General features: G+C 64.0%; 2 gene segments (V, D, J or C); both read right to left on the reverse strand.

The window, feature by feature from the left end:
* LOC138842576 (immunoglobulin heavy constant delta-like) overlaps positions 1 to 10,241 on the reverse strand; it is a 29,803-nt gene extending 19,562 nt beyond the window's left edge. The window contains 4 exon segments of the C gene segment in view: positions 4,593 to 4,735; positions 8,927 to 9,259; positions 9,448 to 9,771; positions 10,067 to 10,241. Coding sequence covers positions 4,593 to 4,735; positions 8,927 to 9,259; positions 9,448 to 9,771; positions 10,067 to 10,241 — 975 coding nt within the window.
* Positions 10,242 to 16,227: 5,986 nt separating this feature from the next.
* LOC115849941 (immunoglobulin heavy constant mu-like) overlaps positions 16,228 to 23,265 on the reverse strand; it is a 122,737-nt gene continuing 115,699 nt past the window's right edge. Inside the window, 6 exon segments of the C gene segment in view lie at positions 16,228 to 16,336; positions 16,421 to 16,536; positions 18,734 to 19,066; positions 19,228 to 19,545; positions 19,788 to 20,123; positions 20,197 to 20,520. Coding sequence covers positions 16,328 to 16,336; positions 16,421 to 16,536; positions 18,734 to 19,066; positions 19,228 to 19,545; positions 19,788 to 20,123; positions 20,197 to 20,520 — 1,436 coding nt within the window.

Below are 23,265 nucleotides of genomic sequence, written 5' to 3' on the forward strand. Positions count from 1 at the left end.
AGATTAAAATTTTTTCTTTCTGTAGGCAAATCTATCAATATTATTTTTAAAGTTCCTGGCTGTGGTGTCATTCTGAGAAAACGCCTATTCACCCTGGCAGAGCAAAAATAATTTCCCATAATTTCCTCTGGTCTGAGTTTTGATTTGCATCAAATGCTGGTCCTGACTTTGCTTTTGTCCTGACGGTGAGAGCAGGTGTCCTGTCTCTTTGCTCTTTCCATCTCCCAACTCTTTTGAGGTCTTGTCCTGGTCATATGTCTTCTAGAATAAACTCAACAAACAAGGGCCTGCTGTGGGCCAGGAACAGACATGGGCCGTGGCTGGAGAGCACAGCCTGGTTTCTGCCCAGGTCTGGGGAGGCTTCATTCCCAAGCCTTGGGGAGCAGGAATGGCGGAGACCCTTTTCCCCAAGCACCAAGGGAGGGGCGGGCAGTTGGGCCCCAGGCAGGGGCTGGGAAGTGAATCCCACACCACGGGGCCAGGATTGTCAGGCCTTGATTTAAGTATGGGAGGGCGGATGTGTGCTGTTTGTTACCACAGCTGGAAACAGATGTTTCTGCCCTGGGAGGAGGGTGTCCAGGCAGGTGGGGCTGCGGGGACTCGGGTGAGCTGCAGAGCAAGGGGGGAATACGGCCCTCGGCTGCATGTCACAGGGCTGAGCGGCGGCCGGGGCTGCGGTGCCAGGAAGGCCACAAACACAGCCTTGTCGGGGGAAATGGCCAAGCCCGGGGCCCCAGGGCTGTCACATGCCTCCTGCAGAGAGGCCTCTGGAGTGACAGAGGTAGACTGATGGTTATTTAAGATAAAAAGGGGAAGTCTGCGGACAGGCGGCTCGCTGGGTTTTTCTGTTGAAGAACTGGGTGAAAGTGTGCGGAGTCCACCTGGCAGGCGCCGAGGGCTGAGGGCTGGCTGCGGTCAGGGGAGCTCGGCCGCTAGGCGGGGTGCAGGGACGTTTGTGGGTGACAGCGCACTTCATGCCTTATTTTGGGGCTTTTCGTGGAAGTGTTTCCTGGACAGAAGGAAGCTCAAGTGCAGACCCCCTGGCCCAGACCAGCACCCACCATGCTCAGGGGATCGCAGCTGTAGGCTTTGGTGCTGACAGCCCTTCTGGCCTCCCAGGGCCTGCGGGTGGGTCCCATGGCGCAAACCCCAGGGCAGGGCAGGGAGCCTGGAGCGCGGTCCTGGGGGCAGCCGGGAGATGCTGTGGCCACACAGGGGCCTTCTGTGGAGAGGTCGGCTGGGGGCCCACGTGCGTGCCCTCCTTGGTGGCTCTGAGGTCTCTCACCCCCCCAGCCAGACTGCCCCTCCCTTCCTTCACACATTGCTTAGCTGCTGTGCACGCCGGGGCTGTACCATCTGGGCTGTCCAGGCTGGAGATAAGGCAGCACCAGGGGCCCCAGAGGTGGGGAGGTGCTGTGAAAGTGGGACACGGGCGTGGGGCAGGGTGGCTTGGCCGGTCTGGGTCAGCCGGGTGAGGCGTGGAAGTTTTGATTTCATTCTTGGTGTGACAGGAGCCCATCACTGGGTTTGGGCTGGGGCTGCCGGGACAGATGCGAGTTTTGAAAGACTGCCCTGGCTGCGGGCCAGGGAGCGGGTGAGCAGGAGTCGTCTGGAGATGACCCTGAGGTGTCTTTTTGGCAGGTGTTCATTTACTGAGGTGGGAGAGAGGGGGCGAGGGGTCGAGCTCAGAAGGGAAGTTACTTTGGGGCCGCTCCATCCGGTCCACCTGTGACCTTGGGACTTGCTCTGTGCCAGGGGCAGCCCCGGTCTCCATCCCCTCAGTGAATGTCTGTCGGCACCTCCTGCACGCGGGCTTTGTTCAGGGAGCAAGGGAAAACCCTGTGCTCTGGGGTAAACTTTCTGGGTGAGGACAAAGAAACAGCCAGCTAGTGTCATGAGTACGTGAGCCGTAGAACGTGCCAGAAGGGCCAAAGAAGAGACCTCGGCAGGGAAGGGGGATGGGTGTGGTGCTGTTCTCATTAGGGCAGATGGGGTGGGCTTCATGCAAAGACTTGAAGGGGGTGAAGGAGGGACCCTCCAGAGCCTGGGAAGAGGTCTCTTCGAGGGGACAGCCAGTGGGGAGGCCCTGCCCGGAGGAGGGAGCAGGTGGGGTGGAGGGACGGGAGGCTGGGGCAGGGCGGGGCCACCACGAGGACCCCAGGACCTGCAGGTGAATTTCTGATCAAATGTGAGGCTCTTTCGGGCTGTGGACCAGCTGAGGCCTCATCCAAGATCTCGAGACAGGGCTGCCCTCGCTGCCGGGCTGAGAAGGCTGCAGAAGGCAAGGGGGTGCAGAGAATGCCACCAAGGAGCCTGCAGGCATGGCGACTGCCCTGGCCAAGGCGGCGGGCCGGCCAGTGTGGGAAATGAGGCTTCCTGGATGGGTGTGGCAGGCAGAGCACAGGTCTGCTGCTCGACTGGGGCAGGCTGCAGAGAAAGAAGGGAGTCAATTCCCAGAGTTTGCACCCAAGCCACTGGCAGGGCGGGGCACCCTTGGCTGGGACGGGGAGGATGCTGAGGATGGGCTGGTCTGGAGGGACTGTCGGTGTCTTAGTTCCTGCGGCTGCAGCAAATTACCACAAACACGTGTCTGCTCACGGTCTGCAGGCCAGACGTCTGAAACAGTCTCACTGGGCCTCGAGCAAGTGAGGGCAGGGCTGCGCGGGGAGGGCCTGCTCCTGGCCTTTTCCAGCCGCCCGAGCGGCATCCCTTGGCCCGTGGCCCTGTCCTCCGTCTTCGAAGCCGGCAGGGTAGCCGGCCCTGCCTCTGTGTCACAGGCCCTTCCTCTCTGTGCCAGGTCCCCCGTGCCTCCCCCTCGTGAGGACCTGGTGATGACGCTGGGCCGAGAGGCTAGGACCCTTGCGCATCTCAGGGTCCTGGGCGTAGTCATCTGCACAGTCCCCACTCACAGGCTTCAGGGATCAGGACATCTTCAGGACCGTGTCCAGCCCACCAGCCAGATGTTTGGTGGCAGGTGTGTTGAGGGTGAGACGTGTTGTTGACTTCCAGCGCCAACATGTGGAATGAGGTCCACATTTGGGGACAAGAGAGGAATGCCAGCCGTGGACAAATGCTGTTGGGCCACAGGCTGGGTTGGGGGCTGCAGGGCACAACCAGCGACAAGGGGAAGCTGGCAGCGTGGTGTCCAGGAGCCAGCGAGGGGGGCGAGAGCATGATGCCCGACACGCAGACTGGCCAGGGAGGGCACGGCCTCGGCACCAACCCCTCACCCCCGCCCTGGTCCGCGGGTGGGGAAGCAGGGAGAACATGCCCGAGGCTGGCAGCCGGGCAGGTGTCCGCCACGCTGGCCGCCCCTCCTGGTGGGGCGAGAAAGCCTGGGCTGATCGGGGCCAGGTCCACCCCCTCGCCTGCCACGGGGACTCCGGGCAGTGGCGGGGAGTGACCAGGTGCTGGGCAGGACCAGCGTCTTCTCCAAGCCCTGTGGGGCAGCACTTTGTCTACTCCCCAGCCCGCCCTGCGTGAGGGGTGCTGTCGCCGCGTCTGACGGAGGGGTGGATGCATGGAGGGCTCGGGGGCTGCCCGAGCCGTGCAGATGGTGAGGGCGGCTCTGTGCGCCCAGCTGCTCCCGCCACCACCACTCAGTGCTGTCTCCTGTGCGTGTGCGTGTGTGCACTGCATGAGCACACGTGTGCCTGTGTGAGTGTGAATCCGTGTGTGTGCGTGGCTGCAGACCCGCACACGTGTGCCCATGTGCATATGCCCTTGCTTTTGCATGTGTTTGCACACGTGCGTGTGCTTGTGCTTGCAGGGTGCGGACCCACGTGTGCACTGCATGTGTAGGCGCACACATGCTCATGTGTGTGAAGAGTGCATGCATGTGCACATGCATGTGTGCACGTGTGCCTGCCTGTGTGGACGGGCACATGTCTGGTGTGGGCAGCAGGGCCTTTGGTGCAGGGAGCTCTCCCAGCTTCCTTGTCGCGGCAGCTCCCCGATGCATGCCCTGACCCTGCCGGCCCCCGTCCTCGGATGTTTGCCCTCAGCCTTCTGGGTTCTCTGACCTGGGGATACCCGAAAGGCTGGGACACAGAAACAGGAGGCAGGTGATGTGAGCCAAAGCTGTTTATGGGGCTGGACGGTGGGCGGGAAGGTAAGGGGGCCACAGTCAGGACCGCTGGCTCAGGGCCAGCTGGGGGAGCCACCCACCTCCCTGTATCATGATGCCCTCCTCTCTGTGTCGGGGGCTGGGCTCTGCCGTGGGCAGAGGAGAGTGAGTGGGGGTCAGGGGTGGGGCTGGAGGCCTCTGTGCACAGGGTGGAGTCCTGCCCTCTGGCAGCAGTGGGCGGCGTGGAGGCCAAGCTTCCCCCGCTGCAGTGCCGGCACCAGCTCTCTGGGACTACTTCACCTGCAGCAAGAGCCCCAGGGTCAGGAAGGCGGCGGGGTCCCAGAGGACAGGGTGCAGGCCCCCAGGTCAGGGCCCCCCCGCCCAGCTGAGTCAGGGACCCCACCTCTCTGACCCCCACGAGCGCAGGTCCAAATGCCTGTCCTATGCTAGGGCTGTGGGTGGAGGGAGGGGAGCCGCCCTGCCGGGCTCCCTGCTCACGGGGCGCCGGCTGCCTGGGCCACCCTACCTTGATGAAGGTGACGAAGCCGCCGTAGAGCAGAGTGACAAGGAAGAGGGCCACGAAGGTGAGCCACAGGCGGCCCGTGTCCTCCAGCTCTGAGTAGTCGTCACCGCTCTCGTCCTGGCTCCGCGGGGGCAGGGTGGCCAGACCTGGGGAAACGCCAGTGCCGCTGAGACCACGCCTGCGCCGGCACACGGTGGGCCCCCAATGCGCACACGCAAACGGCCTGCTCCCTGCCGGGCCGCGCTGGCCGCTGGCGCTCCGCAGGGCCCGCCGGGTCACTGTGCCTGGTGGGGCTGACGGTCTGGAACCAAACTGACTCACAGCTCAGTTCATGCCAGCGTGACTGGGCGCAGCGAGTGGGGGGCACTGACACCGATGTGGACACAGGGGGCCCGGCCCGGCCAGGCTGGACCGCGAGAGCCTCCCTCAGAAGGGGCAGCTCTGTGACAGGGTGAAAGATAAGACGGTGCCAGCCAGGCAGAGAGAGCTGGGAACAGCGTCCAAGCGGGAGGAACAGCACGACGAGTGCCCTGTCTCAAGAGAGCCTGGCGCGGAAAAGTGGACGGGAGCTCCGTGTGCCTGCAGCGGGGACCTGGGGCCAAGCGGCGGGAGAGGAGGCCAGAGTGGGGCTGGGACCGGGCCCTGCTGGTGACTTTATCCTGAGAACAAAGGGCTTTAAGCAAGGGCATGTGAAGGCCAAGTTTGAATATCAAAAAGTCATTCCTGCTGGAGTTGGAGTGGTTGGGGTGCAAGGCAGGATGAGAGGAACTTGCTAGCGTCCGAGCCCAGGTTAACACACTTGTGCGGAAAGCGCCCCAAAGTCCGGAGGGAGACCCCGGGGGCAGGTAGGAAGTACTGGGTCCTGGGACCCATCTCATGCCCCGGACTTCCCTAGTCGTTCATTCCATGAATGTTTATTGAGGGTCTTCCTCGTGCTTGACCAGAGTTACTGGAAGTGGGGTCTGTACGTGGTACTGGCCGGGAACCACTGGTCACAGGGCACAGGAAATAGGTATGGAAATTGTGTGCACTGGAAATTTTTATAGCAGTCTGTTGAATCTAATAATAAAAAATCAGCACATCTTGGTTTCTGTTTGTCTCAGATTTCTAGTAATTCGTTCATATTGTATTCTGCAAAGGTATTGGTCCATGATTCATTGGAAAAAATTTAAAAGGCAGCAGCCCTTTGCCACAGAAAACTTGAAGGAGCCTGTTCTACACACATGGAACGCAGGGGTGAGCAGGCCGGGGGTCAGTGAGATGGGTAAACATGACGACAGGTTCCCATGGACCTGCTCCATCCAGTTAAAGACCAGGTGTACCAGATGCCCCATGACCCAGCCCGGGCGTCAGGGATGTCTTCTCAGTTACACAAGAGAGCTCGTGTGAATGATAAGCAGAAGTTGGCGGGATGAGAAGGTGGGAAAGATTTAGGGTGGGGGAAGCAGCGTTGGGAAGAATTGCAGGTGAGAGAGGTCATGCCCATTCACCCCTCTGGAGCGGGGCAGGAATGTGTCAGCGGGCAGCCCATTGGGCACAGTCTGAGAAACTCTGGGACAGGGTTTCTGTCCTGTCCTGACAGGGACAGGATCTGGAAGTTTTCCTTAGGGCAAAAGAAGCCATGAAAAGAGCTTGAGCCGAGGGGCGACGTGACTGGCATTGCTTCCAGTCCCCACATCTGGGTCACCTGTGGGTCTGATTCTGTTTGCTAGTTTAAATCTTGATGATGCGTGAAGGTTTTCGCTTATGTGCATGCTAGGAGATTTTGATTGCATGTGGATGTTGTGCACAGACAGACAGGGAGCCTGAGGTAGATTATCCATGTGTATTTTCCATGAAGTGGGCACACACCTCCTCTGTTGGGCGGGGAGGGTGAGGGGCTCATTGTTTTCACCAGGAGTTGAGCTGGGCTGGGTAGCAGGATCGCTGGCTCCTGGGTCTGAATGTTTGGGTGGGGTCAGGCCCCTCCAGTCGGGCTTTGGGGTCTAAGCCTCGTCCAAGGCTGGAGATCTCTTGCCTCGCTCTGCTCCCAGACACTGCTCACTCAGCAGAAGTCCTGGGTGGGGGAAGCGGCGGGTGGGGGAGATTTGTCTGGGGCCCATCTGTATTCCCACTCCCAGGCCAGCCCACACAGACGCTACACCTCGGCAGATTCCCTCGCGTCCCTCTCCTCTCATGGCTGCCCAGGCCTCTCAGTGGCCAGCAGCCTCCTCTGGCCCAGGGATCTCGGTCAGTTGGACGCTGAGTCCTCAGCTCTTCAGAGGCTTTACATAAATCTGATTTCTACTGTTTACTCGATGTTGTCCTGTCACCGCGTGAGTGACCATCTCACTAGCTTCTGCATCCTAAGTGGAAGCAGAACCTCGATGGATGTTTAAAGATCACCTTGGCTGCTGAGTGAAGGATGGGCTGTGGAGGGGGCGACGCTGGCAGCGAGACCGGCAGGGAGCGCGGAGGTCTGGGGTGGGGTCAACAGAGAGAGGCGTGAGGACTCGAGGTATTCAGGAGTTGGGGGGCTGCCTGGCTGCGAGGGTGGCGGAGGGCCGAGGTCCCTTGGCTTCACTTTGGGGGATGGGACGCATGGCTGAGGAGTGCTGGGGCCGCAGAGCAGGCCAGGAGGGAGAGGCGAGGCGCCCCATGGGAGGCAGCGTTCCAGCTGCCGTTTTGTAACAATAACGAGGACCACAGGTGCTGGCCTAGGCTGAGCACGCTGCAAGTCTCCCCTCCTTTGGGAAGAGGTGGATGGTGGTGGGCTGACCCTAGAGCGGCGGGGGATGGCGGGCCTACGGATGGAGGACCGGGGGGACACTGGGTCCTTGGAGGAAAGCAGCAGGACCCGTCGAGGCAGCAAGCCACGACTTGGGGGGCATGCAGCTGGCCCAGCGAAGAGAGAGGCTGCAATCCAGGCTGTGCAGGGGCTGAGGAGAGGGCGGCCGAGGCTGCCTTAAGCAGGGAGCCGTCCTGGCTGCCCTCCACTGGTCGGGAGGAGGGGTCGGGGCAGGGAAGGCCCAGCTGCCTGCCGGCTCAGACCCGGGGTGAGATGGTGCAGGCCGCGGCCTCCTGGACGAGGCCTTTCTTCCCCTCACTCCCAGGGGGCCCTGCGGACTGGCCAGGCCTCCTGTCGCCTCTGCCGCCCACCCTGTCTCCAGAGTGTGTGGCCCTGGAGGGTGGACATATTTCTGGCCCCTGTGGGAGGTGTGGGTCAAGGCTCTGAAGGTGCCCGGTCCAGGGTCTCCTGGGACATGAGACCACGGAGAGCCTGCGCTGTGCCTGGGGGCCCGTCTGCCCAGGGGAAGAGAGAGGGGCAGGGGCAGGAGGCCATTTCAGTGACCCAGGAACAGACAGGCCGGAGGGGCGTGAGCCGTGACAGGTGGCCCAGCACAGACGGCGCCTGGATGGGGAGGGGCAGTGCTGTGAATCGGGCTGTGCCCCAGGCGGGCACTTCAGGAGGACACCTGCTGGGGCACAGGTAGGTGGGCCGGGGGTGCAGCCGCTCTCCGGGGGACCCTGCAGGGCCAGCGGGGGCACTGCCCACCAGGAGGCCGCTGCTGCCAGGCCCGTCTGTGTGAGGGCTGCTGTCCGGGCATCTCCTCCACTCCGAGGGGTGCCCCTGGCGAGGGCCAGGGACGTAGGCAAGGTGCCCGACTCCAGTACAGCAGGAGCCTTCCTGTCCCCCTCGCCTTGCCGACTCGGGCCCCCCAGCTGCCAACACCTTCCTCTGCCTGGCTCCTGTCGGGTGGCCTGGGGCCTGGGCCCCTGCTACAGCTCCAGCCCGGCCCAGGGTGCCCACCACTGTCCCTCTTCTCTGGCGCTGTCTGTGCACTCTTCCCCTCTGAGTGGCGTGTGGTCAGGGCCTGCCGTGGGTGTGTGCCGGTCTGACTCCCTTGGGTGCCCTAACCCAGCCCCCGCTTCCGGGCATATCTGGCTTCCCAGGTGCTGACCGTGCTCCCGGATGGGCGGAGGTCTTGGGGGCTGGGGAGGCTTGGACGCCCCCGGGGGGCCGCTGTCTGGGGTGATCACCCTCACACCCAGCCCAGGGGAGGCCCTGCTCTGCACCCAGAGGTGGGTGCACCTTGGAGGGAGATGGCTGCTCCTCGGGGACTGGGGTGGGGGGCCCACCTCCCACCCTTCCTGGGCCAGCACATGGTGTGTGGACACGGGGCCGGGCCTGATGGGGCAGCTTCCAGGGCACCCAGAGCCCCCAGGGCAGGGAGGCGTGCACTCCAGACGCGCAGCAGCCTGGTCCCCGCTGCCCGGCTCCTCCGGGGCTGCCCCTCCGCCCCCGGCCCAGCGTCTGCCACCGGCTTGGATGGAAGCCCCCAGCCCGCGTGACTCACCACCAGTGTCCAGGTTCCAGCTGGCGCTGAGCAGCGTCCGGGAGGCCTCGTGCCTGACCACACAGGTGTAGGTGGCAGCCGCACGGCCCGGGAAGGCGGGGACGCGCAGGACGCTCCAGGTGCGGAACGAGGAGTTCCCAGGCTGGGCTGCGGGGCGCGCCGTGGCGGACCAAGAAGGGTCCACCTCGCGCTGCCCCTCCAGCCAGGCGAGGAGGATGCCCAGCGGTGAGAAGTTGGACACCTCGCACAGCAGCCAGGTGGCTGCCTCGGCAGCGGGCAGTGGACTGGGCGCCGTCAGGACGCGGACGGCAGGCTTGCTGGGCGCCAAGGCCTCTGTAGCGAGAAGCCCGGTCACGCTTTGGGCCGGGGGCATCGGGAGAAGCCAGGCGGCCAGGGGACGCTGGGTCCCACCCCCCGGGGTCCCCTGGTGGAAGGGGGTGGCCAGGGGTGCTGCCGGCTGCGGTGTGGGGTGCAGGGGGCCCGCGGCTGCCCTGTCTCCCCGGCCTGGGAGCCGCCCTCACCGTGTTCTCTCTGTGCTGCCAGAGTCACCGGGGACTGCAGGCCAGGGCCACTCAGCGTGCAGGTGACGGACGTCCCATTGGCCCACAAGGCCCTGGACAGGGGCAGGTGGCTGCTCTGGCTCCAGGACCCGTTGGTGTGCTCTTTGGGCTCCTCCTCCGTGTGCCCGCTGTGGGGCTTCCCATCCACCTCCCAGGACAAGCGGGCTGCCTGCAGGTCGCCTCCCACTGCCAGGCAGGTGAAGGTGGCCTGAGCCTGGAGCCACAGGCCCTGCAGGGGAGGGCGCAGCAGGTAGACCCTGGGGGGCTGGGTGTGGTTCCGGCACTCTGCAGGGGACAGGGACAGGTTGGCGAGGGCGCGTGGTGGTCCCCCCTGGCGCAGTGGATGGGAGCGGGGTCGAGGGGTGGCCAGCAGCTCCTGGTGTCTTTAGTCACCGCCCAGCCCCAGGCCTGCCCTCTCCCCAGAGTCACCGGCCCTTGCTGCTTTCAGAAGGGCAGGGGGCCGGTGACCTCCCGTTGCCCACAGCCGGGCTGGGGTCTCGCTTGCAGGCAGGCTCTCTCGGCCGCTGAAAGTTCTCCACCCTTCTCCCCACCCCCACACTTGGTTGCCCCAAGGACTGACCTCTGCAGGGGTCCTTTGGATTTTCTGGCATCCGGGCTTCTGTCTGGGTGCGACTGGTGGACAGCACTGTGGGGGAACGGGGTGAGTCAGGGTCTCCTCCCAGCTCCACAGACGGCTGGCGCTGTGGCCTGCCCGCACTGCCGACCCCTTCCCGCCCTCTGGGGGTCGTCTCCATCAGCCCTCCCCGAGTACACCTCCAGGCTCTGGCGGGACCCTGGCTGTCTGCTGCTGGTCACGAGTACCTGTGCTCAGTGCTCAAGGACCGTCCCCAAGACAGCCACCTCGACAGTTTAGGGTGATGGTGACCAGTAAGTTATTGGGCCATAAATTGCGACAGCCCAGGGGTCAGCCAACTTTTCTGTCAAGGGCCAGAGAGCAAATATCTTTAGGCTTTGCAGCTGCACGGGGTTTCTGTCTGTCCTCTTGCCCTCCTCCTCCTGGTCCATCCCTCTAGAACTGGAAAGGCCAGTCCTAGGCTGTAGAGATCAGGCTTTGGGCCGCATCTGGCCTGTGGGCCATGTGAGAGCCGGGCAGCGTCTGGGTCAGGGGGCCCTCCCTTTTCGGAGGGCTTGGCTCGTGCGGTCAGCACACCTTAGGCCCCAGGTGGGTCATCTTCCACGGGAGGGCAGTCCGGCCCCAGAACAGGAGGGCCCAGCCTGTCCTCTTGAAGCTCCGCCCTCTACCCGCCAAGGCTGCCGGGTGGATGGTCCGGCTGCAGGAATCACGGCTGGGGCTGAGTGCTGACACACGCTGGGAGGGTTGTGGGTGTGCACAGCCCTGCCGCGGTGACCTTCTCATCTGGAGGACTGAACTATCTCCTGATTCCCCACGCCCTGTGTGCCCAACCAGGCCACCCCGAGCCTGGGGGACACGCACGGCGGGAGCAGATTCTGCCCTGGGGTGTGAGCGTCTTGACCAATGAGCTGGGCAGGGCCCCCACGGAGATGCCACCTCGGGTCGCGGCCGCTGTCCTCTGCTTGGAGCTGCACTAGCACTCCAGAGGGCCGGCGAGGGGGCTGCCATTCTCTGTGTGGCCAGCACACCTCCAGTGGTTTCTGCCCTTCTCAGAGCGAGGACACGCTTCCCAGGGTGGCAGGCAGGGGGAGGTGTGGCCCTGGGCCCCAGCCAGGCCCCCAGCACTCGAGAGCCTGGAGCCGGGTGGAACGGGGGTGAGGTCGGCTTTCGCCGGCTGCCACGGCTCCCCGGCCCTGTGGGTGGCACCCTGCTTCTGTGAGGGTCTCGGGGCTCAGTTCCGTACTCCTGGCTGCCTTGGGAACGTGTGCCCGCGTGAGGCTCCACGGCGAGCTCACGGTCAGCGGGTCTGCTGGGCCAGGTGAGCCTGGAGCTGGCCTGTGGGCTTTCCCTCTCACAGTGCCCCTCACGTTGTGACCTGACCACATTCATGAGGGGCTGATGGCCACACGGGGACCTGAGGTGGTCTCTGCAGTAGGTACCCCTCAGGTCAGTGCCCTGACTTCCTGGCTCAGGCTGTGACTTAAGGACTCATGGGAGAAGTCATGGAGGGCTGCCAGAGGGAGGCAGCCGGGGGCCGGGCAGGCAGGTGGGGGTGTGCGTGGGCGGGGGCTGCTGACCTGTGATCCTTGGAGTGGTTAGGGTGAAGTCCACTAACTGGGACGTCACAGAGGACACCAAGTGGTTTGGAGTCTGCTTCGATGCTGAAATCAGGGAAGCAGTGAGCAGGTGAGGGTCAGAGTGCAGTGTGTACTGGGGGGTGGGGCCGAAAGGTGAACAGGAAGGGCAGGGGGTGAGGGGCGAGCAGGGTGATGTAGTGGGGACGTGCCTGGTCTGACCCAGCCCCCGGCCGCGGGAGGAGCCCGGCTCACCTGGGACAGGCACTGACAGGGACCGGTCGCCGTTGGGGTGCTTGACGCTGCACTGCAGGTGCTCTTCGGAGCCCTGGGGGATGCTTGAGAAAGGCAGGAGCACCTGGGAGGAGGCCGCGTACTTGCCCTCCCGCAGGACGGCCGGGAAGCTGTGGATGTTCAGGCTGCTGATGCTGGTGCTGTTACTGTAGCTCCAGGAGAAGCTGATGGAGCTGGGCAAGAAGTCCCGGGCCAGGCAGCCCAGGGCCACCGGGTTCTCATCAGACTGGGAGTTCACGCAGGAGACCAGGGGGAAGAGAATCGGGGCAGACGGGCTCCCTGAGGACCCGAGAGAGAGGACAAAAGAGAAAGGGGGCGTGAGAAGTGTCTCTCGTGCCCTGCCGGTAGGTCGGGGGTTCGGGCGACCCGCCTTCCCTCTGGGACAGTGGAGCCGGCGCGGCCTAACTGCCCCTGGCTCAGACACACTGGGCCCAGCCTGGGGGTCTGGGGTCAGAGGGAGGGTCTGAAGGTCATCGGTGAGGATGATGCAGACTCAGCTCCACCGGCCCTCAGCACAAGCAGGTCACTGAGGTCGGCCCAGAGCAGCCAGGACGGCCCAGCGTGACTCCCAGGGCTCAGCTGAGGTTAAACCCTCCCAAAGCAGCTCATCCAAGTCGAGCCAGCCCAGCCAGTCCACTTCTGCGGGACCCATCTCAGTCCCCCTTGGTTAGCCCAGCCCCGCTCAGCCCAGTTCAGCTCCGCTCAGCCCAGTTCAGTGCAAATCAACCCAGCTCAACCCAGTTCAGCTCAGCTTAGCCCAGCTCAGCCCAGCTCAGCCCAGCCCAGCTCAGCCCAGCTCAACCCAGTTCAGCCCAGCTCAGCCCAGCTCAGCACAGCTCAGCACAGCCCAGCTCAGCTCAGCCCAGACCAGCTCAGCCCAGCCCCGCTCAGCCCAGCCCCGCTCAGCCCAGTTCAGTGCAGTTCAACCCAGCTCAGCTCAACTCAGCTCAACCCAGCCCAGCCCAGCTCAGCTCATCCAGTTCAGCCCAGCTCAGCCCAGCCCAGCCCAGCTCAGCTCAGCACAGCACAGCTCAGCACAGCTCAGCTCAGCTCAGCTCAGCCCAGCTCAGCCCAGCCCAGCTCAGCTCAGCCCAGCTTAGCCCAGCACAGCCCAGCTCAGCACAGCCCAGCACAGCCCAGCTCAGCCCAGCCCAGCTCAGCTCAGCCCAGCTCAGCTCAGCCCAGCCCAGCTCAGCCCAGCCCAGCCCAGCTCAGCTCGGCCCAGCTCAGCCCCACTCACACCCGTTAAACCAGGCTCAGCTCAGTCCAATCCACCTCAGCTCAGCCCGGCTTAGCCCAGCTCAGACCAGCTCAGCCCAGTTCAGTCCAGTTCAGACCACCTCAGCGCAGCCCAGCCCAGCTCAGCTCAGCCCAGTTCAGCCCCACTAAGCCCGGCTCAGCTCAGTCCAATCCAGCTCAGCTCAGAAAGCCCGGTTCAGTCCGGTTTTGTCCAGCTCAGCTCAGGCCTGCTATGGGCAGCCCAGGGTAGCCCTGCACAGCCCTGAAAGCCCAGTGGTTCTAGCCAGAAAGCACCAGACCCACTTGCCTCGGCTAAGGCACCCGGTCCAGGAATCCCGCACAGCTGGGCTGGGCCCGGGGTCAGGTCCCTTTGTGCCCCTTGCTCTCTCCTCTCCCCGGAGTCCCTGCCCTCCCCTTCCCACTGGGCACCCGATTCCTCCGTGCCTGCCCCGGGCCCGGCCGGCTTCGGCTCCCAGCAGTGTCAGCCACCACCTTCCTCGGCTCCCTGGGATAATGCTTGCTGGCGACTTACACTCCCTAAAGCATCTTGCAAGAGCCTAGGCGCATTTGCCCTCATCAGAAGGACGGTCCCAGCCTCTCTGGAATGGGCAGCGTGGCTTCTCCGGGGAGAGGAGAGCCTCGGGGACGCTTCCCTCGGCGCCTTGGCCTTCCCGGGCACGTGCCCGTGGCCCCAGTTCCTCTCACTCCCGAGTCTCAAATGAGTCCGACTTGACAAAATCCCCTCCAGGAAAAATCCTCATTAACAATGACGGGAAACGCATTTTTTGTGAATTGCCGCGCACAGCTGTGCTCTTTATCCCAAAGCTCTGCGGAGGCTGCTTTCCAGTGCACAGCAACGATCTAAAACCCAGAGCCGCCTTTCCCGCTTAAGCGAGGACACGGTAAGGGGTGCCCTGGTGTGTGAAGCACCCGGGCCCACACAGGCAATAGTCAAAGACTGATTCCCCTTCGAGTGAAAACAAAACCGTTTCATACAGATTTCCCGGAGCAGCACATCCGGCAGCGCTGGCAGCCTTCCTCTAACCTTTCCAGGCTCCCGGTCACGGGCAAGTCCCGGGGGGTCTTTGGCCTGGAAGAATTCCTCCAAATCCCTTAAAAACGGCTGATTCACCACTAGCCCACTGGCCGGTGGCAGAAGCCAGGACTGCCATCCCCTGCTCCGGGCGGTCCCAGGAGACCCCCAGCCACGGCGGGCCTGGAGGCACCCGCTCTCGGACCCTCCACGGGAGCTCCTCCTAAGAGGCTGGCTGGGCCGATGAGTCAGAACAGAGACGGCCCTTCCGAAGCGTCCTGAGTCCTTCCGGACTCACACCCGCCTGCGTCTCCTCAACCCGCCAACCAGCATGGTGAACTGAGATACTTCATGACGAGCGCCCTCATTTCACCTAACATCTGTCCTGAGCTGGGTACCTGCAAAGAGGTCTTGAAAAATACTGAAAGGAGGGCAACCGTATCAGAATACCAGAGTGTTTCTTGGCCACGAAGAGAAAATCGACCGGCTAAAGACCGTGGGCACACTCATAGTGCAAACAGTGCTTCAGGGCATCGGAGGATGGTTTGGGATTAATTACCGTGAAGGAATACCCCATTAGAACATTATACGAATGCACTGATAGAATGCACCTAAGACTATTTACTTTCTTAAATGTTTACTTTGAAAAGGAACATAAACGAGCAGTCGATAAGCTAAAACTGAAATAGATTCAAATAGTTCAAATAGGAAGTAGGAGCTGGCAACCCCAGGAGCACTGAACGGATCCTCTCACAGCCTCGGAAGGACCAGCCCTGCCGGCACCTTGATCTTGCTTCCAGCCTCTAGGCTGTGAGAGAATGAACTTGTGTTGTTTAAGCCTGGCCTGTGGTTCTTTGTTGTGACAGCCCTCAGACACTCCTACAGGTGCTGTCCTGAGCTGTCAGCCCCATGGCCTGCATGAGAACCCCCCCATCCCCACTGGGGGTGGCTGTGCTCTGTGGGACCCCTCATTGAATGTCCCACAGCCTGACAGGGTGGGCTGCAAAGGGCACCGTTTAATCAGAAATATGCACCGGGAGCCCACTGCCAGGGGAAGGGTTTCTCTGGGGACCCATGTCCACTGCCAGCTCTCTTAGGCAGTCGCCTCTTCAAGCCCCTGCCACCCCTGTGGGCCCCCAGCACCCTGAAATTGCCTCCCAGGGGAGATGGCTCCCAGACCGCCCTCACCTGGGCCACCTCCTCTGGTCCCTGTGCCTCCTCTCCTGTCCCACCGCCTGCTGCCACAGCTGGCCCGGACTTCTCTGCATCGCCTGGCTCAGCTCCCTTCTCCGAGCACTAATCCCTGGCTCCCCTACCTCCTGCCAGCTGTCCCCCTTTCTGGGCCTTTCCTCTGTGTCTCTCCCGGCCGTTTCACCCGAGACCTCTGCGCCCGCTTCCGAGCTCCATCACTGTCTGCTGGGCAGTGGGTGAGGGCCCGCGCTCCTGCAGAGCACACAGTGGCTGCACACGCGCCGGGCGCCCCTCCTGAGTCCCACCCGCACACACCAGGCACTCCCAAGGTCGGACAAGCCCTCCTGTGGCTGGGCTTGCTAGGAACAGAGACAGAGTGACAGGGCCTCACGCGGGGCTCGTAGCGGCGTCCCCGCTGACGCACACAGGGGCCCCAGCTCAGGCTGCACTGGGAGACCAGGCCGGGGGTCCTCTCCAGCTCAGCTGTCTTTCTTCCTCTGGAACAGCCCTGAGACCCAGCCCGGCATGTCCCCTATGGGCCTGGGAGGAGACGCACGGCCCTTTCCAAAGAGCCCTTTGGAATTGGGGTCAGCTCTCGAGATACACAGCACACAGGAGTATGGCTTGAGGAAAACCCTTCACGAGGAAGCAGCGTCACAAGGTAAAATGTACGTATTTATTTCAAGGCCACAAGCGAGACATTGCAAAGCAGGGCCGGGCACAGCCCACGGCTGCGGGCTCCATGCTTGGCCACGGCATTTGGCCACGTCAGAAGAAGCCGGTTGCTTAGAGCTCGAAGCTGGAGAGGGACACGGGGAAGATTTCAGTACAAGTGGACAAGCCACGCAGACCCCCTGGCCCCAAGGCGGCTCCCCTCTCGTTCCGTCTCTGGTCCCCCATGTCCTTGGCTGGCCGTCACTTCACCTGCAGGCGACAGAGACCACGTGAGTGGGGGTGGGGGTCCCAGGGGGTCGTGTGCCACCCGCTCCTCACGGCCAGGCAGCCCACCTTGAACAGGGTGACCGTGGTGCTGTAGAAGAGGCCCAGGAGGAAGAGGACGATGAAGGTGGAGGCCATGGTGTTGAGGTTCTCGAAGCCTTCTTCCTCGGCGCTCACTTCGCCCTCTGCAGGAGACATGGCACAGTGGGTCAGCTCGGCCGCAACGCCCGCAGGGCCCACCCTGGCTGCCCCTCGGCCGTGCGGCCACCGGGAGCTCTGGGGGCATGGCAGAAGCAGGCGGGCGGGCGGGAGGGCACGTGCTCTCCCGCGCCAGCCCTGCTGTGGGGCTGGGAGCTCCTGGGCTTGCCAGGCGGGGTCTCGGGCAGGCACGGCAGGCCACTGACCACCCGATCCGGGCCGGGCAGGCGCAGGGCGTGGCCCAAGCTGAGCAGAGAGGCGACCCCAAGCACCTTGTCCCAGGAGACCTGGGGTGGCAGAGAGCATGACCGAGCAGCACAGTACGCACGGGGTGCGGCCTGTGCCAGGGCCGGTGGAGTGGCCCCCGGTGTCCTGGACTCCCCTGGAGGTCGTAGGGCCACTTGGGGCTGAGAGGCAGGGGGTGGGCGTCCTGTCCCCTGCGGTTTGGGGTGGGCCCCGCGGCCAGTGAGGATCAGCCCCGGGGGCAGGCAGCTGTCTGTGCTGAGAGGCCCGTCCTTCCAGCCTCCCTCCCTCTCCTTCTTGGGGCCAATGGCACACGGGAGAGGCCGTGTGGGGCGCTGGCTGGCTTGTCTGCCCCACCAGCACTCAAGGCTGGGGGACCAAGGGGCCAGACAGACCCTGAGCCCCCAGGGAGGGAGACATTAGGACGACAGGCGGAGGACATTCTGTGGGGTCTGCAGCCCCCACACTGAGAGACCCTGGGGTCCTCTGGGGCTCAGGCCCCTAAAGGGCCAGGAGCCCAGGAGGGTCGGGAGGCAGCCTGGAGGGGCGGTGGTGAGCTGGACCCAGGAGACCTGCTCGGCCCCCGCTCCCCTCCTTGCCCACCCGGCTCTGTGCCCACCATTTCCAGGCCAGTGTTTGCAGACAGGGCCCCTGCAGCTTCCTACTCCAAGGAGGCCCCTCCTGGGACAGCCTCCCGCTGCCTCTTCACAGGGGGAGGGGATGGGGGCGCTGCCGCCCTCACAAGGGCCTGGACCGGGAGCGGGAGAGGCACCCCTCCGGGGCATGGGCCCGCGCCATCCTGAGGAACTGCAGCTGGCCGGGCCATGGTGGGCCTTGGAGCCCGCTACCCTGGGGCTGGGGACGGTGGCCATGGCAGGAGTCCAGGATGGGCCGGCCCGTGGACACACCCCCAAGCTGAGACAGAAGGACAAGCAGAGCTTGGGCACGACGCCCGGCAGCCAGAGTGGTGCAGAGGAACACCGCCGGCGGGGGCAGGCGCGTCTGCCAAGAGGCACCGAGTGGTGATGTCTGTGCGAGGGTTGGCATCTGTGTCCGTGTGTGCAAGCCTGTGCGTGTGCCGTGGTTCGTGTGTGTGCACAAGCACATCGGTGTGTGTGTGTCCATATGTCTGTGTGTGCATGTCTCAGCGTGTGTCTGCGTGCCCACGACTTGTCCACGAGCATGCAGGTGTGTCTGTGTGTGAGCGCCCATGTGCACATGCCTATGTGTGCCTGTGACTGTGCGTGCGTGTGTGTGTGTACCTGTGTATCTGTGTAGGTCTCTGTGTGTCCACGTGTGCATGTGTCCATGTCTTTGTGTGTGTGTATCTGTGTAGGTCTCTGTGTGTCCATCACATATGTGTCTGTGTCACGTGCATCCATGTCTCTGTCCATGTGTGTGCCTGCCTGTGTGTCCGCGCACACACGTGTCTCTCTGTGTGCGTGCCCACATGCATGTGTGTCTCTGCGTGTATGTATGTGGCTGTGTGTGTGCATGCGCATGCACGTGTTGCACACCCGTGTGCCCCTGGTGTAGCTGTAGAAGCAGCTAGAGGAGCAGTGAGTATAGGCTTGGCTTGCTGTGAGCATTCTGCAAGGGGCACCAGGGCTTCCAGGGCTGGGTCGGAGGCCCGTGCAGATGCGGGGGCGAGGGCGGTGGGGGAGGGCGGTCTGCTGGGGGGGGCAGCACAGCCATGGCCCCTGCGGGGAGAGCACCGCTCACTCACAACCAGCGTCTTTTGAACGGATCTTTTTATTTCTAATTTTTATAAAATGCAACATCTCACCCACTGACATGGTTAGTTTGCACACACGCATGCACACACACAGCGACGGTCACCCAGGGGCTCTGGCCCCGGCCTGAGCGGGCGGCCGGGTGGTCAGTAGCAGGTGCTGGCCGTGTCGGACATGACCAGTGACACGTTGTACAGGGTGGGTTTACCGGTGGACTTGTCCACGGTCCTCTCGGTCACCATGTGGGGCAGGGCCTCGTGGCCCACGACGCAGGTGTAGGTCTCCCCGCTGTTCCAGTCCTCTTCGCTCACCGTCAGGATGCTGTACACGAAGTAGGTGCCAGGGGCCTGGGGCTCGGGCGCCGGGGCACTGGTCACGTACTTGTCGGAGGACATGGGCTGCCCCTTCTGCAGCCACTGCACGAACACGTCCGCGGGCGAGAAGCCCTTCACCAGGCAGGTGACGGAGGCGGACTCCCGCAGGCTCAGCTGTTCCCGTGTTGGTGGCAGCACGTACACGGACGGCATGTGCTTGGCGACCTCTGTGGGGGAGACACGGTGGTGAGATCGGGTCGTGGGCGAGAGGGATCCGTCCTGGACGACGGGGAGCGCAGGGGTTCTCCTGGTCCCGCCTCGTTGTCCTCAGACCCCAGAAGCTGTGGGAGAGCCTGGGGCGGAGGGAAGGAGGCCAGTGCAGGCTCACCTGTGGGCCTGGAGATGTCGCGCTTCAGTGGCGAGGGCAGGTCTGTGTGGGTCACCGTGCACGTGAACCTTTCTCCAGACTCCCATTCCTCTACGCAGACAGAGGCCTCACCCACGGCGCTGAATGTGCCATTGGCGTGGCTCTCGGAGACGTTGGTGTGGGTCTGCAGGGCCTCGCCATTCTGGCGGGTCCAGGAGATGCTCAGGCTGTCATAGGTGGTCAGGTCTGTGACCAGGCAGGAAAGCTTGGCTGACTTGGTGAGGAAGATGCCAGCGAAGGACGGGGGGATGGTGAAGATCCTGATGTGGGAGGGCAGGGCTGGAGGTGGGAAGAGAGTTGGTTGGAGTGAAATCAGGCGGAGGAACAGTGCGGCCCAAAGAGCAGGTGCCGAGCTGGCTGCGTCCCTCGTGAGCCCAGGGTCCCCTCAGCTGCCCCGCACACAGCCCCTCCCTGCCCTGGGCCGCTCTGAGAAGCCAAGGCTCAGGACGCTGCTGGCACGTCGGGAGCGGTGTATGCAGACCTGTGTGAGGGTCCCCACCCAGCCCGGGGGCTGCACTCACGGGAGCCGCACACAGAGGACACGTTCTTCTGGAAGGTCCCCTCGCTGTGGTCCACCTCACAGGTGAACACGCTCTGGCTGAGCCACTCGCTCTCCGTGATGGTCAGCATGCTGTAGGTCCTGAAGGTCACGGGCGAGGACTGTACAGTCTCCACTGGGCCTTCGCTGATGCCAGACACCACCCGCTTTCCGTCACGAAACCAGGAAAAGGAGATCTGCTTGGGTCTGAAGTCTGTGGCCTGGCAGATGAGCCTGGACGTGCGCTGGGGGTTGCCGGAGAAAGCGTCTCGGGGGGGCATGAAGATGACCACGTTGGGTGGCATGTCAGGATCCGGATCTGCAGAGAAGGACAAGGCGTCAGCTGCGCCTGGCCTGACCCCACCCCCGGCCGCGGGAGGAGCCCGGCTCACCTCGGACATGGACAGGCACTAACAGGAACGGGTCGCCGTTGGGGTGCTTGACACTGCACCGCAGGTGCTCTTCGGAGCCCTGGGGGATGCTTGAGAAAGGCAGGAGCACCTGGGAGGAGGCCGCGTACTTGCCCTCCCGCAGGACGGCCGGGAAGCTGTGGATGTTCAGGCTGCTGATGCTGGTGCTGTTACTGTAGCTCCAGGAGAAGCTGATGGAGCTGGGCAAGAAGTCCCGGGCCAGGCAGCCCAGGGCCACCGGGTTCTCATCAGACTGGGAGTTCACGCAGGAGACCAGGGGGAAGAGAATCGGGGCAGACGGGCTCCCTGAGGACCCGAGAGAGAGGACAAAAGAGAAAGGGGGCGTGAGAAGTGTCTCTCGTGCCCTGCCGGTAGGTCGGGGGTTCGGGCGACCCGCCTTCCCTCTGGGACAGTGGAGCCGGCGCGGCCTCACTGCCCCTGGCTCAGCCACACTGGGCCCAGCCTGGGGGTCTGGGGTCGGAGGGAGGGTCTGAAGGTCATCGGTGAGGATGATGCAGACTCAGCTCCACCGGCCCTCAGCACAAGCAGGTCACTGAGGTCGGCCCAGAGCAGCCAGGACGGCCCGGCATGACTCCCAGGGCTCAGCTGAGGTTAAACCCTCCCAAAGCAGCTCGTCCAAGTCGAGCCAGCCCAGCCAGTCCACTTCTGCGGGACCCATCTCAGTCCCCCTTGGTTAGCCCAGCCCCGCTCAGCCCAGTTCAGTGCAGTTCAACCCAGCTCAACCCAGTTCAGCCCAGCTCAGCCCATCCAGCTCAGCTCAGCTCAGCCCGGCTCAGCCCATTTCAGCCCAGCTCAGCCCAGCTCAGCCCCGTTCAGCCCAGTTCAGTGCAAATCAACCCAGCTCAACCCATTTCAGCCCAGCTCAGCTCATCCAGTTCAGCCTGGATCAGCTCGGCTCAGCCCATCCAGCTAAGCCCCGATCGGCCCAGCTCAGCCCGGCTCAGCCCATCTCAGCCCATCCAGCTTAGCCCAGCTCAGCCCAGCTCAGCCCAGCTCAGCCCAGCCCAGCTCAGCTCAGCCCAGACCAGCTCAGCCCAGCTCAGCCCAGCTCAGCTCAGTTCAGCCCAGCTCAGCCCAGACCAGCTCAGCCCAGCTCAGCCCAGCTCAGCCCAGCTCAGCTCAGTTCAGCCCAGCTCAGCACAGCCCAGCTCAGCCTTGCTCAGCTCAGCCCGGCTCAGCCCATCTCAGCCCAGCTCAGCCCAGCCCAGCTCAGCACAGCCCAGCTCAGCCCAGACCAGCTCAGCCCAGCTCAGCCCAGCTCAGCTCAGTTCAGCCCAGCTCAGCACAGCCCAGCTCAGCCCAGCTCAGCCCAGCTCAGCTCAGCCCAGGCCAGCCCAGCTCAGCTCAGCCCAGCTCAGCCCAGCTCGGCACAGCCCAGCTCAGCACAGCCCAGCTCAGCCCAGCTCAGCCCAGCTCAGCCCAGCCCAGCTCAGCTCAGCCCAGCTCAGCTCAGCCCAGCCCAGCCCAGCCCAGCTCAGCCCAGCTCAGCCCAGCCCAGCTCAGCCCAGCTCAGCCCAGCTCAGCCCAGCCCAGCTCAGCTCAGCACAGCCCAGCCCAGCTCAGCTCAGCACAGCCCAGCTCAGTCCAGCTCAGCACAGCCCAGCCCAGCTCAGCCCAGCTTAGCTCAGCCCAGCCCAGCCCAGCTCAGCCCAGCCCAGCACAGCCCAGCTCAGCCCAGCTCAGCTCAGCCCAGCCCAGCTCAGCTCAGCCCAGCGCAGCCCAGCTCAGCCCAGCTCAGCTCAGCTCAGCACAGCCCAGCTCAGCCCAGCTCAGCCCAGCCCAGCTCAGCTCAGCCCAGCTTAGCCCAGCACAGCCCAGCTCAGCTCAGCCCAGCCCAGCTCAGCCCAGCCCAGCTCAGAACAGCCCAGCACAGCTCAGCTCAGCCCGGCTCAGCCCGGCTCAGCCCAGCTCAGCCCAGTTCAGTCCAGTTCAGACCACCTAAGTGCAGCCCAGCCCAGCTCAGCTCAGCCCAGCTCAGCCCAGCTCAGCCCAGCTCAGCTCAGCCCAGCTCAGCCCAGCTCAGCTCAGCTCAGCCCAGCTCAGCCCAGCTCAACCCAGCTCAGCTCAGCTCAGCCCAGCTCAGCCCAGCTCAACCCAGCTCAGCTCAGCCCAGACCAGCTCACTCCAGCTCAGCCCAGCCCAGACCAGCACAGCCCAGCTCAGCCCAGCTCGGCTCAGCCCGGCTCAGCCCGGCTCAGCCCAGCTCAGCACAGCCCAGCTCAGCCCAGCTCAGCCCAGCCCAACTCAGCTCAGCCCAGCTTAGCCCAGCACAGCCCAGCTCAGCTCAGCCCAGCCCAGCTTAGCCCAGCCCAGCTCAGCCCAGCCCAGCCCAGCTCAGCTCAGCCCAGCCCAGCCCAGCTCAGCTCAGCCCGGCTCAGCCCAGCTCAGCCCAGCTCAGCCCAGTTCAGTCCAGTTCAGACCACCTCAGTGCAGCCCAGCCCAGCTCAGCTCAGCCCAGCTCAGCGCAGCTCAGCTCAGCTCAGCACAGCCCAGCTCAGCTCAGCCCAGCCCAGCCCAGCTCAGCCCAGCCCAGCTCAGCTCAGCCCAGCTCAGCCCAGCTCAGCTCAGCTCAGCACAGCCCAGCTCAGCTCAGCTCAGCCCAGCTCAGCCCAGCTCAGCTCAGCCCAGCTCAGCTCAGCCCAGCCCAGCTCAGCTCAGCCCAGCTCAGCCCAGCTCAGCTCAGCTCAGCACAGCCCAGCTCAGCACAGCTCAGCTCAGCTCAGCTCAGCCCAGCTCAGCTCAGCTCAGCCCAGCTCAGCCCAGCTCAACCCAGCTCAGCTCAGCTCAGCCCAGCTCAGCCCAGCTCAACCCAGCTCAGCTCAGCCCAGACCAGCTCACCCCAGCTCAGCCCAGCCCAGACCAGCACAGCCCAGCTCAGCCCAGCTCGGCTCAGCCCGGCTCAGCCCGGCTCAGCCCAGCTCAGCACAGCCCAGCTCAGCCCAGCTCAGCCCAGCCCAACTCAGCTCAGCCCAGCTTAGCCCAGCACAGCCCAGCTCAGCTCAGCCCAGCCCAGCTTAGCCCAGCCCAGCT

The sequence above is a fragment of the Globicephala melas genome, chromosome 2, assembly GCF_963455315.2.
Source record: "Globicephala melas chromosome 2, mGloMel1.2, whole genome shotgun sequence".
In the NCBI taxonomy this organism is placed as follows: domain Eukaryota; kingdom Metazoa; phylum Chordata; class Mammalia; order Artiodactyla; family Delphinidae; genus Globicephala; species Globicephala melas.